The sequence below is a fragment of the Palaemon carinicauda genome, chromosome 16, assembly GCF_036898095.1.
Source record: "Palaemon carinicauda isolate YSFRI2023 chromosome 16, ASM3689809v2, whole genome shotgun sequence".
Classification (NCBI taxonomy): domain Eukaryota; kingdom Metazoa; phylum Arthropoda; class Malacostraca; order Decapoda; family Palaemonidae; genus Palaemon; species Palaemon carinicauda.
This window is the reverse complement of record NC_090740.1, coordinates 126,543,418-126,560,917: the sequence shown is the minus strand read 5'-3', so window position 1 is coordinate 126,560,917 and position 17,500 is coordinate 126,543,418. Positions and strand designations below refer to the sequence as shown.

Below are 17,500 nucleotides of genomic sequence, written 5' to 3'. Positions count from 1 at the left end.
TAATTTTTGTTTTCTCATTTGACAAGATTTAGCTGTAGTTAGTTTTACTGGATATCTCAATTTCCTGTTAGTGTTCAATTATCCTGTATTCGAGTAATCTTGTCTAGATTTATTTTCAAACATTTAATTCTTAAAAACAAATGTCTCTTCATCTCTTCATTCACGAGAATCTGAACATTTTTTTTCAGACTTCATTTGAAGTTTGTGCTGAAGTTCTAAGGATAGTATACTTATGAAATTAGAAGACTATGCTTAGTAATAAGTATTATTGCGGTTCCTTGATCATTTCTTTCTTAAACATAAAGAGTATAACTTTCTTCCTTCCTCCGATTCAAATTGTTTGCTTGAAACTGGAGAGAAATAGTCTGCGAAACCTTTAATTAATTGCCCCATTGGTTCAGGCATTTTAAACCAACCTGAACAAATTTACTATTACTTTAATAGGTTTACAAGTGCCTAATGAATATCTATATACCAGTCCCGTGAAAAAGCAAATAAGGAATTGGAATCGAGAAAGGAAACAATGAGTTCAGTCGTGAAAAAGAGCCAAAGATAACCTCTTGAAAGGTTAAGATACTCTAAGGATTACGTTCTTTTCTTCATAGAGTGTAAACTTACAGAGATGTGAAAGGACATCAGTGCTTAAGATAAAAAGTACAACGAGTATACTTGCTCTAGTACGACTTGGCTCACTTTTTTTCGAAATACCTTAACACCCTTCGGTATGGTATGAATTTTATCTTTAAATGGGGCGCTCTGTAAAATAGTACACATAAAAATTCTCACAATGGAAAAATTAAATACATATTTTGAATCTGCACTTTTTTTCAAATAAAATGTAAATTAGATTTTTTTTAATGAAAATTTCCAGTTCTATATAGATTTTTTGTTTTAATTTCTTCCCTTTTATCTCAGATTTAATGTAATTCTTAATCTACATGAACATGTTCCCTATTGAATCTGTTATATATTCGGTTAGTTTCAATTTTTGGTCGTTCTTTCGAGCTGACTAGTTTTGATATGTTCGAGACAAAAAAAAAAAAAATCATCATCTATTTAGCCTTGTTCTACTTCTCTTAAATTGTTTATTATCTCGTATGTTTTTAATCCCACGGACACTTTTAGAACTCTGCTTTGTTACAGCAAGAGTGTAACTTCTATTAACAAAAATATTGATAAAATGAAATAAGCATTCGAAGGATAACTTACACAACCTAAAAAAACATACTCTTTAGTCATTTCATCTCCCTCATACAAATGTCAAACTTCCTCGTAGTAAAACAGAGACTTAAGGGACAGCTCTTTATTGTCCCTGTCTCCTCTATTACAGGAAATGTCTTTGTTTACCTTAGATTCTCAACTTGAGATGTAGGAAGATTTTGCTTACAGCCTATGTTCATTAAATTGCTTATTGTAGTAATATTCTTCTTTATATTTGTGACGTTTTTTTCAGAGGAATACGTTCGATATTGGGTATGATTAACAATAACAAATTAACCTTAAAGAGATCTAATTACTACGTTTAAGTAGTATGCTATCCCTTTCTGGGCAATGATCTCTCCTTTTAAAGTAGACATATAACCGGAATAAAATGAAAGCACAGATTTGGAAACATATGTGGTATTTGTCTTGGACTATTTTTTCCAATATCAATTGCCTGAACTTAGAGCATAAGTAAGAGCAACAGGGAAAATTGCAGTGAATTACGGAAAAAAAGATTACCAAACCATTTTCCTCTAACGTAATTCCCAAATTCCACCTTGCAGGATTACAGTAAGGTTCCAAAGAAAAGATTTTTTACATACAATTAAATATAATAAATAATATAAATAAACATAGATAAATATATAGTTACAAGCTTGCTTATTGGATACCAACAGACAATGGTAACCTTTTGTCGGGAGCAACATCTTAAACACTGGGCCACAATTCAGGGTTGACTCTCAGGGTGACCCTAGATCTGTCCTCGAAAGGCAGGTCAGGGTAGAATGTTAGGCCAGTTGCTAGCTCGACGTCATGAACCTTTGCGCTGAATTTCAGAGTATAATGGAATTGGTCCTGGAATAAGAATATTTTATCAGTTTCAATTTAAATGTTTCGTTTTTATTATTATTATTATTATTATTATTATTATTATTATTATTATTATTATTATTATTATTATCATTATTATTATTTTTATTATTATCAAGTGTACCTTTGATTTGGTCAGAATTGTGTATATAACTGCTGAAGTCCGTTTTCTATCACATTCTCTGTAAAGAAGTACTATAATATTTCTGCCACTCAAAACGCACAAAGGCAAGATAACTTACCATGCAATTAGAGACGGCTTCGTACTGTGGGAAAATGAAGGCCAGGGCGTCCAGGGAACTATTGAGGCAGCGGTCAATCGAGGGCACCCGGTCTTTGCAGCGCGTCACAACAGCAAACATATCGGAGGGGATCTCTGGAATGCTATAGAAAACGGGACACGATTAGGACTATATTTTACCTTACTTTTAAGGGCTGCTTTTCCGGTCCTGTACAGCAAAGGAAATCTACTCCCTACAGGACCTCCACAGTCATTTTAGTATATGCATTCCAATGCATTTAGCATTTCACACCGCATATTTTTCATTTATTGTCAAATCCACATTATACTTCCCCAGTATATTTAGCGTGCAATTATTTAAACGTTTTAAATCTTTCATTGATAAATTTCACTTTTTTTTAGGTATTTTTAATATATTTCTCGACCATGTATTTTCTTTTGGAGGTGTTAATTATTAACGTAAAATGTTTTGTCTCGGGACAAGTTTCTAGATGGGAAATTGAAAGAGCATATTCATCTTTTTTTTTTTTTTTTTTTTTTTTTTTTTTTTTTTTTTTTTTTTTTTTTTTTTTTTTTTTTTACCTCAGCAGATACTGCTACTGATTTACAACTGGTTGGATTATGAGCAATAATCTGGGATCAAATGTTTTTACTGGGTTAATATATATATATATATATATATATATATATATATATATATATATATATATATATATATATATATATAAATATATATATATATATATATATATATATATACATATATATATTATATATACACACACACATATATATATATATATATATATATATATATATATATGTGTGTGTGTGTGTGTGTGTGTGTGTGTGTGTTTGTGTATGTGTATGTGCATCTATGTGTTTTACAACGTAGAAATGTGTTTAGTCAAGAACTTCGTAAGAATTTTCGTTATCATTCTTAAAATGACCATTCAAGCCGACATCTGTGACTTTACAACTTTCAAAAGAAATGTCTTTTGATATGTATAACAATTACCAACACTGCAATTTGCAATGTGTTTTTTATACTTAGTTTTCCAGTTTCTAGTCTCTGCACGTTCTGGTCAGAAATTAGAGAAACTATTTCGTTTGTGGTTATGGTCATGGTGGCCTATTGTAAACATCCCTGCCTGGCTATCTGCCGGACTGGGGTTCAGGTCTCACTCAATCGCTATAGTTTCATGTAGCGTTTGTAACCTCACCATCCTTGTGAGCTAAGGATAGGGGGTCTAGGGGAGCCTATTCAGTAGGTCTACCTGCTAAGTCATCAGCAGCCATTGCCTGACCTTCCCTGGTCCAAGCTTGATGGAGAGGAGGCTTGGGCGCTTGTCAAATATATGATCATTCCCCAGGGCCTTGTCACTGCCCCTTGCCTTTGCCATTTATGATTGATTGATTTGAAGTTCTCTGGCATCCTGACATGGAAGGTCATTGACGCCAAGTTGCTATTCATGAGCGACTTTTAAACCTCTATCTACAAACTTTAAAGAGATGCCGTACCCGAACATTCTGAAGTCATCCACAAGGGAATTAGCGTCACTGTCGAACAGAGGACCGACGACAACATTGAGAGGTCCTTGAGAGGCGAACCAGCGAAGCACCAGTCCCTCCGTCAGCCATTCCCAGATGCCAGCTTGGTGAATGTTCATTGGGACGGCGTTGCTCACCATGTAAGGAACTCTGCTCAAAGAACCCTCCTTGGATAATGCTGAAAGGAAATTTGAAATTGTTGGTAAAAAAAATTATTTTGGAATTTCTTAGATTAATAATAATGGTAATGATAATAACAATGAGTATTAAACTCGACAATTATAATGCGTTTGTATATTTAAAAATAGCAGGAGCTAAAAAGTGCGTAAATTCCTGCTATTATTGAATATGCAACCGTATATAATTGTGGATTTTAATACCCAAGAACCTTTACATTCAGATCTTCCTAGACAGTTCCGTCCTGTTCGTAATACTAGGTATGCAGTTAATTCTAATAGTCAGGCCTTCTCCATCATGAGGCTCAATACTACCCAGTACTCTAGAAGTTTTATTCCAGCTGTGACCAAGTTGTGGAATGATCTTCCTAATCGGGTTGTTGAATCAGTAGAACTTCAAAAGTTCAAACTCGCATCAAATGTTTTTATGTTGAACAGTCTTGCATAAGTCCTTTTATAGTTCATAAATTAGATATGTTGTAATGTTTTTTAATGCTTTTAAAGGATTTTATTTTAATTTTCATTACTTCTTATATCGTTTATTTATTTCCTTATTTCCTTTTCTCACTGGGCTATTTTTCCCTGTTGGAACCCTTGGGCTTATAACATCTTGCTTTTACAACTAGGGTTGTAGCTTAGCTAATAATAATAATAATAATAATAATAATAATAATAATAATAATAATAATAATAACGGACACAGCATGGTGTTTTATTCAAGTGATGATAATGATAAAATGTATATGGTGACGGTCATCAGGATGGCAATTAATAATAATGAATAACATTGATTTTTCTTACCTGGAGGGAAGAGTGTATGCATGGTATAATTTAATGGCAGACTTTCATAATCGTTGCATGTTATAGTGTTCTTAGGGGTGAGTCGAATGTCGCTACTCCACGGAGCAAAGCTTGTACCAGAGGGAACAACGTTCATGCTAAAGCTGCTCCACAAGGGCATGCGTAGCAACTGGGAATAGGCTGTGGGCATGGGAAGAAAGAAAAGAAAGATATAACTGAAAATAAGAACAATGTGATAAATAAGAATTCTGCTAGACAGACGTTTAGACTGTACAATATACACTGTTAAAAAAAAGAACGTAATATTAATCGGAAATTCTCCGTAAAAATATACTGTTCTCAGCTGTATTTCAGTAAAATACAGGCGACCGTAATTTTTACCCTACTTTATTATGATCTTTTACGGGTTGGTGATCGTAATATCACTCTTTTACGTCAATATATCCGTTTTCAAAACGGTAAATGCCTGGCAACATTTATACCAGGACTTTTACCGTTTTTTACGGCAAATTATTAACAGTGTACAAAACCTCTTGAAATAACAATGATAGTGATAAGTCTTAATTCTGATCTTCTTAGTCCATTTTTAAAGTTCGGAGGTCGACAATGGATAGCTGGTAAGTCACAAAGAGAATAGAGTCGTAGGACAAACAAATGACAATCTCTGACTCGGCTACTTTTACGAGTGATGCCATTCTAGCTTTGCATACATTCACTGTTAAAAATTTGCCGAAAAAAAAAACCTGTAAAATTCTGGGGTGAATGTTGCTAAGCATTTACCGTTTTAGAAACGGATATATTGACGTAAAGGAGTGATATTACGGTCAACATACCATGATAGATAATAACAATGTCAGGTAAAAATTACGGTCGCCAGTATTTTACTGAAATACGGAGGAGAACAGTATATTTTTACGTAGAATTTAGATTAAATTTACGTTTTTTCAAGCGTTCGTATCAATAAATGCGACATGATAAAAGCCCATGATCCAACTTTTGATATCGAATATGGAAATGATTTAATTAAGAGTTATTACCTGTCACATGATCTTTATGATGAAGCAGGGTGAGATCGGCAGGGAGGTCTCCGGAATGTGGAATTCCCCAAGGGAGGTGAAGAGAGCGAAGGGTCTCCTCTTGAGCGGGAGACAGATTGAACGACTGTAGCCAGTCCTGAAGCAAGGAGTATGTACGTGAGAATTCCTAACATCACGTAGTAGATATCACGAATACACTCTATTTTCATCAGGAATGAATCTTAAAAGTCTGTACATACGATGACTTAACCTCGTCCGAGAGGAGATAATCGGTCAAATTGAATGGTAGATTAAGAAAAATAATAATTTTTCAGTTAAGGATACGCCATACACACACCCACAGACACACATATAACACTAAGTCGTTTCTGCTGACATGGAGAGACCTCAAAAGAAAACAAGTAGCCTATTGGTAAAGTCTCTGCCTGGTGATTGCCTGGTGTTCGAGTCCCTCTCAAACTCGTTAGTTCCTTTAGTGTCTGCAACTTCATCCTTCTTGTGAGCTAAGTATGGGGTTTGGGGGAGCCTATAGGTTTGCCAGCCATTGCCTGGCCCTCTCGGGTGGAGAGGACGCTCATCATATGCATATATGCTCAGTCTCTAGGGCATCGTCTTTCTTGCTAGGGCAATGTCACTGTCCCTTGCCTCTACCATTCATGAGCGGCCTTTAGACCTTTAAATAGCACCTCATATCTGCCAAAACCAGTCTCTCTTGTCAAACCTAGAGCACATTTCACTTTCAAATGCTTAGCTTTTAACGGCGTTTACTAAATTATCTATACGTTGCATCCATTGGACCTTCCATAATGCTTCTTTATGGATTCTGTGTGAAGCTTTTTCTAGGTCCAATTATACTGATTACATCTCTTTCCTTCTCCTTCTAGTTTTCATTCATAACTATTTTATAAGAAATAGTTCCTCTTCCATAACGACTAATGTATTGGCTTTTCACGATAGAAAATAGAACAGTATGCTGACATACCTTTGTATGTTACCCATTTAAAGCTGGGTCCATTTGGGAATAGTTCATTTGGAACTAACTGAGGTATAGCAAGAGAGAACCATATGTAAATATATATATATATATATATATATATATATATATATATATATATATATATATATATATATATATATATATATATATATATGTGTGTGTGTGTGTGTATATATATATATATATTATATTTACATACATTATATATATATATATATATATATATATATATATATATATATATATATACATATATACAGTAAATAAACTGTATATCTATATTTATATATATATATATATATATATATATATATGCATGTGTGTATCTGTTTGTATATGTGTCTACGTACGTATGTATATAACTGCATTATACAATATATATGCATCAATAATTATATATATATATATATATATATATATATATATATATACATATATATATATATATATATATATATATATATATATATATGTGTGTGTGTGTGTGTGTGTATGTGTTTTTATGTATGCATACATCTTTAAATACACACAATAACGCAACCACTACAAACCAAATTTTACTGAGGATTTGCAATGTTGCACCATCTCCTTCCTATCATAAATATTCCCTCAATGAAAAGCCTCTAATTTCCCAACCTTTTAAGAAAAAGCTCTCTTTAAATCTAGAAGTTTACCTCTGGTCTCTGAAGATCTCCGTCACATCCAGCAATGTTGAGTAATGGCTGCAAATCTCCGTCAGGGAACATCGAACTTGGGGGAGGGTCTTCCTGTGTTGGGAGGGAACGCAGGGGGTTAATATTTTGCTTTTTCAAAGGTATTTGTAAATGAAAAGAATGCTTGAGGTTATTTTCGTTTATGAATACATTTTATATGTTTTTTCGTTTATAAATGAAAAACTTTATTTTCGTCTTTCGTTGAAAAAAAAATGTTTTTGATGTTCTTTCGTTTATATAAAAAGAAATGTTGTTTTTTTTTCTTTCGTTTATGAATGAGGAATATTTTTTCCTGTTCATTCGTTTATAAATAAAAAAACGTTATTTTTTTTTCATTCGTTTACGAATAAATAAAGCATTTTTTATGTTCTTTTGTTTATAAATAAACACTTTTTTATTATCTTTCGTTTATAAATGGTAAAATAATTTTTGTTCTTTCGTTTATAAATAAAAAATATTATTTTTTCTTTCGTTTATAAATAAAACACATTGTCTGCTCTTACTTTCTCGGGATAATTTTAAAACGACGATGAAAATATAAAAATCTTTAAAACATCTTTAAACCTGACCTACTATGACCAGTCTCTTTGAGCTGAAGGCTCAATTTACCCATTAGTGTACGAGTTAATTCGCAAACATATCATCTTACACGGGTTTCAGATATCTAACATGATTTTCCTTAACATTGTTCTATTGTTGAATAGCTGAAGACTGCTAACATTACTGCCTTGTTCACACTATTAATAAACCCGCAATTTGATCGGAAATTCACCGTAAAAACTCTCAACCGTATTTCAGTAAATATAGGCGACCGTAATTTCTACCCTACTTTGTTATTATTTTTTACAGATGGTGACCGTAATATTTCTTCTTTACGTCAATATATCCGTTTTTATAACGGTAAATGTCTGGCAGAATTTATACCAGGATTTTTACCGATTTTTTAATGCAAATTTTTAACAGTGCGCGAAAACTGTTATTTTATGTGATTGTATTATTATATAATATCCAAGTATCTTCCTTTGGGCTTTCTTTATCTTAGAATAATCCGAGACTTCCTAAATTACCAATTAGGGTCCTTCCTTTAAAGATAAATTACTAAGGTTCTTCTGAATTTAATGATTAAACTTCCTTTGAATTAAGACCAAGTATTTTCTAATTCATAAATTCATTTCACCATTTCTCTTCACTGTTAAGATTTCTCATATAATATATTTACAATTTTACCATTGTTATAAATTTTCTTACCAAACATAAGATTTTAAACATCTAAATTATTATCATAATTTTAAGAAGCAATATACCTAAATCTTCAGCAATTCTGTCATTGTACTATGTTGTGAATATTTTTCATTTTCCCCCTCGCAATTCTGCATATTTTTCATTATTATTCAATTATTTTGCATTGTTTTGACATCATAGGTAACTCTATAGGAGTTTGCCTATGATAAGACAAGGGATTACTTTTATTATACAAGAGTTTGTCTTCCAAAATAAGAATATTAAAATAAATATGACAATACCTGCCTATGATAGGACAAGTGATTATTATTATTATTATTATTATTATTGTTATTATTATTATTATTATTATTATTATTATTATTACTTGCTAGGCTACAACCCTATTTGGAAAAGCAAGACGCTATAAGCCCAGGGGCTCCAACAACGAAAATAGCACAGGGAGGAAAGGAAACTCTAGGAAAAATAAAATATTTCAAGAAGAGTAACATTAAAATAAATATCTCCTATATAAAATTTAAAAACTTTTACAAAACAATAGGAAGAGAAATAAGATAGAATAGTGTGCCCAAGTGTACCCTCAAGCAAGAGAACTGTAACCCAAGACAGTGGAAGGCCATGATACAGAGACTCTGGCACTACCGAAGAATAGAGAACAATGGTTTGATTTTGGAGTGTCCTTCTCCTAGAAGAGCTGCTTACCATAGCTAAAGAGTCTCTTATAACCTTACCAAGAGGAAAGTAGCCACTAAACAATTACAAGAATTTGTCTCCCAAAATGAGGATATCAAAATAAATCTGGAAAAAGACCTACCTTTGGTATGACAGGTGCATCCGGAGGATTCGCCAGAATATGATACAATGATCCCTCTGTGCCATTATTAGGGGAAGGTTTCACACCGGACAAATGACACATCAAGTTATAGAGTTCTATGTTCTGGAACGGCTCTATTCTCAGCTGTTGCTTGAATGCAGGTCCAGAGGCAATGAAAAGCGCCTGTGAGAATAAAATCGGTGGTTCAATTGGGAGAGAATAGAATCGGTGGTTCAAGTAGATGAAAATAAAATCGGTGGTTCAAGTAGGCGAGAATAATATCGGTGGTTCAGAGTAGGTGAGAATAATATCGGGGGTTCAAGTAGGTGAAAATAAAATTGGTGGTTGGTTCAAGTTGGTGAAAATAAAATCGGTGGTTCAATTGGGTGAGAATAGAATCCGTGGTTCAAGTAGGTGAGAATAGAATCCGTGGTTCAATTGGGTGAAAATAGAATCCGTGGTTCAATTGGGTGAAAATAGAATCGGTGGTTCAAGTAGGTGAGAATAAAATCGGTGGTTCAAGTAGGTGAGAATAGAATCCGTGGTTCAATTGGGTGAAAAAAGAATCTGTGGTTCAAGTAGATGAAAATAAAAACGGTGGTTCAAGTAGGTTAGAATAAAATCGGTGGTTCAAGTAGATGAAAATAAAATCGGTGGTTCAAGTAGATGAGAATAAAATCGGTGGTTCAAGTAAGTGACAATAAAATCGGTGGTTCAAGTAGGAGAAAATAAAATCGGTGGTTCAAGTAGATGAGAATAAAATCGGTGGTTCAAGTAAGTGACAATAAAATCGGTGGTTCAAGTAGGAGAAAATAAAATCGGTGGTTCAAGTAGGAGAAAATAAAATCGGTGGTTCAAGTAGATGAGAATAAAATCGGTGGTTCAAGTAAGTGACAATAAAATCGGTGGTTCAAGTAGGAGAAAATAAAATCGGTGGTTCAAGTAGGAGAAAATAAAATCTGTGGTTCAAGTGGGTCAGAATAAGACAAGTTAATTTTCGGGAGAGGGGATCCTCAGTGGGGAATAGGACATGGTAGCTGGTGCTTTAGCTTACACTTATTCATATATTCAATTTCAATATTAACGTTTTAAATATAAGGAAAGCACGCATTTCACCAAAGTTGATTTACATATCTTTATGATTTTATCTATCTTTGTTTACTCAGTTATTTTTATTCATTTATACGTCGAAAGCAAATATGTAAGGGTACACTTAAAACATAATTATTATTATTATTATTATTATTATTATTATTATTACTTCTTGCTAAGCTACAACCCTAATTGGAAAAGCAGTATGCTATAAGCCCAGGGGCTCCAACAGGGAAAATAGCTCAGTGAGGAAAGGAAACAAAGAAAAATGAAATATTTTAAGATTTGGAATAAGATTTGGAATTTCTGGCTTACATTCATCAGCGGGAAATAATTGTCATATCCATGTTCCCCATTCAGGTAGAAGCCGTAGTCTTTGCTGCCTGTGAACCCTGGGTCCAAGTCCAGGACTATAGGTTCTATACGTCTGTTGTTGGCGAAATGAAAGCGGGTGGGAAGACCCTCTCTTTCGAACACCCTCATCTCGTGCCTCTGACAAACCAGCTGCTCCATCATGTTTATTTTTACATCTGTTGAGAAATTCTTGTTATTTTTATCTTGTTCGGGGATTAATCCGGCCATTTTAACCAGAATTGATGCAGAAATTTTAACTAAAATACTATATTTGATATCTTTATCCTTTTTTTTCATCTACTACACGAATTAAGCATGTTAGTGTTATCTTGTTCAGGGATTAATCCGGCCATTGTTACCAGAATTGATACAAAAATTTTAACTAAAATACTGTAATAGACATCTTAATCGTATTTTTCATCTACTACACGAATTAAGCATGTTAGTGTTATCTTGTTCAGGGATTAATCCGGCCATTTTAACCAGAATTGATACAGAAATTTTAACTGAAATACTTTATTTGACATCTTAATCGTTTTTTTTTTTCATCTACTACACGAATTAAGCATGTTAGTTTTATCTTGTTCAGGGATTAATCTGACCCTTTTAACTAGTATTGATAAAAACATTTCAATATAAAGACAATATTTGATATTCTAATCGTCCGTATCGTGTAGGCCAACTATGCAATATAAGCATGTTAGTTTTATCGTGTTCATGGATTAGTCTGCCATTTAAACACGAATTGACACAGACATTTTAACTAAAATACCTTATTTAACATTTTAATCGTCCTTTCATCAACTACGCGAATTAAACTTGTCAGTTTTCTCTTGTTCAGGGATTAATCCGGTTACTTTAATCAGAATAAAAAGGAGACTCTAACTAAAAGACCACGTCTAACATCCTAATACTGTAGTCCTTTTCGTCTACTAAGCGAATTGAACATGTTAATTTTCTTTGTCAGGGGTTCATCCGGCCATTTTAACTAGGATTGATAAAGACATTTTAATTAAAAGACAACGCTTAACATTCTAATAATACTTTTCATCTCCTACAAAGATTCACTGTTAAAAAACCGTAATTTTAGTAGGAAATTATCCGTAAAAAAACTACTGTTCTCAGCTGTATTTCAGTAAAATACAGGAGACCGTAATTTTACCATACTTTGTTGTTAAATTCTACGGGGTTTTGACGGTATTATCACTTCTTTTGCGTCAATATAACCGTTTTTAAAACGGTAAAAATCCTGGATTAGAATTGTTGCCAAACATTTACCGTTTTTTTATGGAAATTTTTTAAAGATTTGGACACGAACATTTTCATTTGAAAAAAAAAAACACAACCCACCTTGCGAATCATCTTTAGGTTCAATTCGAGTGAATGCCCCTCCGTAAAGGTAGGTCCGTCGTTCAATTTCGGGGATGTATTCTGACAGGTTGATGATGTATTCCTCCCCTGAGGGCGCCATCCCGTGGTCTGACACGACTATGATGTTGACGCAATGTGTCAGGCCAGCAGCCTCGAGGCCGTCTAGGAGATGTCTCATCATCAAGTCCATTCGCATGATCTGGTCCTCCTCCTTTGAGAAGAAATTTTTGGAAAGGTTCTCGTGTTACACACACACACACACACATACACACACTCATGTATGTATATATATGTATTTATATTATTCAAATAATCCATATATTTTAATACATTTAATGCCTAGATTCTCTTATCGACCTCGGGATCTTTCTTCATGGCTAAATGGTACTGTCACTGTCATACAAGTATCCTGGACGAGGGTTCGATTCCCGGTGGGTCAGATGCTATTATCTTTGAGTGGTTTCGCCTTGGGACTCTGATCCCAAGGTCGATAAGAGAATCCAGACATTAATGTATATGGCTTATTTGAATATATATATATATATATATATATATATATATATATATATATATATATATGTGTGTGTGTGTGTGTGTATATATATATATATATAAACATGTATGTATGTATGTATGTGTATACATATATATATTTATATATATGTATATATATACACATATATGTGTGTATGTATATATATATATATATATATATATATATATATATATATATGTGTGTGTATATATAAACATGTATGTATGTATGTATGTGTATACATATATATATTTATAAATATGTATATATATACACATATATGTGTGTATGTATGTATATATATATACATACATATATGTATGTATGTATATATATATACATACATACATATATACATGTATGTATGTATGTATATATGTAAATATATATATATACATATATATATACATATATAGATATGTATATATACACATATATATGTATATATATACATATATAGATATTTATATATACATATATATATGTATATATATACTGTATATATATATACACATGTATATTATGATAAATAAATGTTTAACGTAAACTATTATCAGGAAAAAATAAACAATTTGCATGTACCAGACTAAATTGTCACCTAACGTAAAACGGTTTACAAATTTCGATTAAATGGGCAAAATCAAGGGAAAGACAGATAATGAATAAGTAAATAAAAAAAAGGGTCATACCTCTGAGGAGTCAGGTCCTGACCCATGACCCGTGTGGTCTGGTTCACTGAAGTAAAGAGAAATCCAAGATGGCCGACTCTCAACGGGCAGTGTCAGCCATTCCAGTACCTTTTTTAAGGAAATTCGACATTTTAAATTTCATTAAAAAAAAAAAAAAAAAAAAAAAAAAAAAAAAAACATAATCTCCAGACTCATTTCCTACAAAATGAGTTTGGGACAGAGGTAGATGGAAAACGCTGGCCAGAAACATCGACCCCACATAAAAGTGGGAAAAGATGCAGGCAAAGAAGAAGAATCTCCAGACTCAAGATTTAAGAATATTAACATGCGGGCATTTTTGCTTTAATGAAAGACTACCTTTTTTCATGGAAATTTAACCTTTGAAATTTCATAAAAAATAAAAAATAAACACACGTAATTTCCAGAGTCAATATTTAGATATATTAAAATGCAGGCATTTTTGCTTTGAAGAAAGACTACACTGTTCAAAAGAACCGTAATTTTAATCGGAAATTTTAAGTAAAAATATACTGTTCTCAGCTGTATTTCAGTAAAATAAAGGCGACCGTAATTTGTACGTTACTTTATTATCTTTTACGGGTTAGTGACTTTAATATAACTCCTTAACGTCAGTATATCCGTTTTTAAAACGGTAAATGCCGGGCAACATGTATTCCATGATTTTAACTGTTTTTTACGACAATTTGTTAACAGTATAATGAATCTATATAAATAAGTAACCCTAGGAATTACAGTTTATATGTAAGACTGCGAAACATAAACAAAAGCCTTTTGAAAAGGCGCCAACTAACCTTATCTATTCGTTCTTCAAATGGTGTGCTATCATTATATCCGTACCAATAAGTGGGATGTTTGCCTCCTATGTTAGCGTCAGATCCTGGCCAAAAGTAGGTTGCACTGATCTTTCCCTGAAAAGAAACATTTGTTTTTTTACGGATTGAAAGTCATCTCAGAATGAATCCGCACTGATCTTTCCCTGAAAAGAAACATTTGTTTTTTTAGGAATTGAAAGTCGTCTCAGAATGAATCCTTCGTGAGAAAGAATTGATTAATCACTATACATGGATCAAATCATTTTCAATAATGTAAAGATTAGTCAGTATTAATAGACACCTGACTCCATTCAATATCTTTCTATAAAGTGGTTTCTGTCACTTAAACTTCTACTGTTTTAGTGACTAGTGTAAAAAAAAAAAAGGTTGGAAGTTCTCAGAATATCTCATCCTTTTAAAGAGATGAAAATAGGTCTGGTGTTAATTATGACTCGCATGGGATCTCTCGTGATTTTCACTTTACGAAGGGAACCGAGTATTGTGTGAAAAAGTCTAAAGTTAACTGAAGCTATAGCAGAAATATCGGTTGTAGTACAGCTAATTCTCAAGATGTACAGTTGGACACAGGAATTCTTCCCATAGCACTCTCTGCAGAAGTACATCCTGCCACGCCCTTACCTTGCTGCGAGTAATTAAACAGATAAGTGTAGTGTCTCCGCAAAGATTCCGGGCGAAATAAGCCCCACCCCTGATGACGTCATAGCCAATCATAACCTCATTAGGGGGTGGGGCTTAATTCACCCGGAATTTTTGCGGCGTAACTCAATAATGGTGTGGCAGGGTGCACTTTCTCAGAGCGACGTGTGCTAGGAACTCCCTTGTCTCCTCCTTTCCTCACTTCCCCTCGCTGTGTCTCACCTGGTCTGTGACAGTGTTCCAGATAGGCTCCGCTCCCCACCACTTCCCATCTTTGGTCGTATTACTCGAGAGGGAAAACGCTTGGTGGAAGTAAGGGTCGTAGAAATTGTTGGCAATGATTCCGTGATGTTCTGGATACGTTCCCTGCAACAAGAGAAGGAAATTTCATTATGATTATCTATTTACATATCAACTTGCAGAATCAGCAGAACTTCAAAAGTTCAACCTCGCCCCAAATAGTTTTATGTTGAAAAGGCTTACATGAGTCCTTTTATAGTTTGTATATCAAATATCTGTTTTAATGTTGTTAATGTTTTTAAAATATTTTATTTCAACTTTTCATTACTTATTATATCGTTTATTTATTTATTTATTTCCTTTCCTCACTGGGCTATTTTTCCCTGTTGGGCCCTTTGGGATTATAGCATCTTGCTTTTCCAACTAGGGTTGTAGCTTAGCTAGTAATGATAATGATAATAATAATAATAAATAATAATAATAATAATAATAATAATAGAAACCAGGAATACCAAGCAATGATTGGATAAAGCTTTTGATAAGTACTTTTTATTACAATAAACTTATACCTCTTAAACTGTCATGTAAGCTTGTGATATGTATTTTTCATTGCGATGAAACTTATACCGCTTAAGCAGTCATATAAAACCCGCCAGGTTACCTAATCTCACACGTAATCTAGTGACTTTGTTTCCTGTTCAGTATTCTGAAATTCCTAAAACTTTCCATTTTAGAAGGAGGAGAATATTAAGTATTCTAAAGTTCTTAAAATTTCGCATTTTAAGAGGAGAATCTGAACTGCCCTTCATTCATCCTTCACTTCCTGTCAATCTACTCAGAATGAAGTATGCATAAAAAACCATCTGTCTGTCATCGCTAAAGAATTCTTATGGAAGACTTTGTCATAAGAAGGAATTAAATTAGTATAATCTATACGTAACCTTTTGATTAAAAGTTGTAACTCAATACAGAACTAATATAGCTATAAAACTTATGATAACAAACCATTTTTACGTCTGAGAAGTATAAATTTAAATCGCCAATATTATTTTTTGTTTTACTATTGTTTTCGAACATATCCGAAATTGTAATGGCTCTTTAGCAATTAGGAACACAGAGCCCTCTATTAAGTTTCAATATAGATGGATAAACGCTGAAGCAATGTAGTTATTTTATTTTCCGGATACAATCACACAAAAATATATATTAATGATATAGCATATTATTTCAAACGAAGAAAAATGATATCTCATATTAAACTAAGAATAACATTAGGAGAGCACTACTTGAATCTACATTAATGAATTTTGGACAAAATATTTGTATACGCTATCATGATTGGCTATTTATCAAAACTATTGTAACAAGAGGTAGTTTATATCTGTTTTTAGAAGAAAAAAAAAACACAGGCTTGTATTTTCCCCGTTATTCCATTATTTGCAATTGGGAGGATGCAATGAAATCTATTCCAATTGCGACTAAAAGGTCACGGAGATATCATGCAATTATTTCGTGACCTACATAAAATAATACTAAATTAATGTGTCCTATATTTTTATCCTTTTTATTTACCCACCCACAACTATTTCGATGTCATGTTTCTCTACTTTAACCGGGGATCAGGAACTATCACTATTAGGATGCCAGATTATCATTATATCTAATAATCCATCAATCAATTAACATTAAACTTTCTTGTAATGTAATTCCTTTAATTTTAAATCTATATCGACGGAAAATTCAGTTTAAAATCCTGTCATTATCATGTTTTTTTTTTCTTTTTTTTTTCGTTTTTTTTTTTTTTGTGTGTGTAAACGAAGCAGAAAACAGACTAATTACAAGGTACAAAGTATTCTTAGAAATGGAAAAATAACGAGAAAATAGAAGAAAAAAATGAAAAGAGATTTCTTTCAGTAAACTCATACTCTTTCTGTCGCACTCCCCAAGAGAGATTAGTTCACCAAACGTTCACCTGGGTTCCATAAGGCACTAGAAGAGTTGGAAGACCCAGGCCTACATGTCTGAGGAGTATGAAGCGCGAAGTAGGAGATGATGAATGGAGAAGTATTAAATTAAAAGCTCAA

General features: G+C 32.9%; 1 protein-coding gene across 2 annotated transcripts in view; it reads right to left on the bottom strand.

Annotated features, from left to right (window-relative positions):
* Window positions 1–1,838: 1,838 nt before the first annotated feature.
* The window catches only part of LOC137655866 (venom phosphodiesterase 2-like), a 27,762-nt gene continuing 12,100 nt past the window's right edge, over window positions 1,839–17,500 (bottom strand). For both annotated transcript variants that reach the window (XM_068390059.1, XM_068390060.1), the window contains exons 3-14: window positions 15,399–15,542; window positions 14,499–14,615; window positions 13,687–13,794; window positions 12,442–12,673; window positions 11,053–11,267; window positions 9,646–9,828; window positions 7,551–7,643; window positions 5,880–6,015; window positions 4,843–5,022; window positions 3,836–4,043; window positions 2,316–2,457; window positions 1,839–2,058 (exon numbers count right to left, since the gene is read on the bottom strand). In XM_068390059.1, the coding sequence (XP_068246160.1) occupies window positions 1,912–2,058; window positions 2,316–2,457; window positions 3,836–4,043; window positions 4,843–5,022; window positions 5,880–6,015; window positions 7,551–7,643; window positions 9,646–9,828; window positions 11,053–11,267; window positions 12,442–12,673; window positions 13,687–13,794; window positions 14,499–14,615; window positions 15,399–15,542 (1,905 nt within the window). In that variant the 3' untranslated portion in view covers window positions 1,839–1,911. The remainder of the gene's footprint in view (window positions 2,059–2,315; window positions 2,458–3,835; window positions 4,044–4,842; window positions 5,023–5,879; window positions 6,016–7,550; window positions 7,644–9,645; window positions 9,829–11,052; window positions 11,268–12,441; window positions 12,674–13,686; window positions 13,795–14,498; window positions 14,616–15,398; window positions 15,543–17,500) is intronic.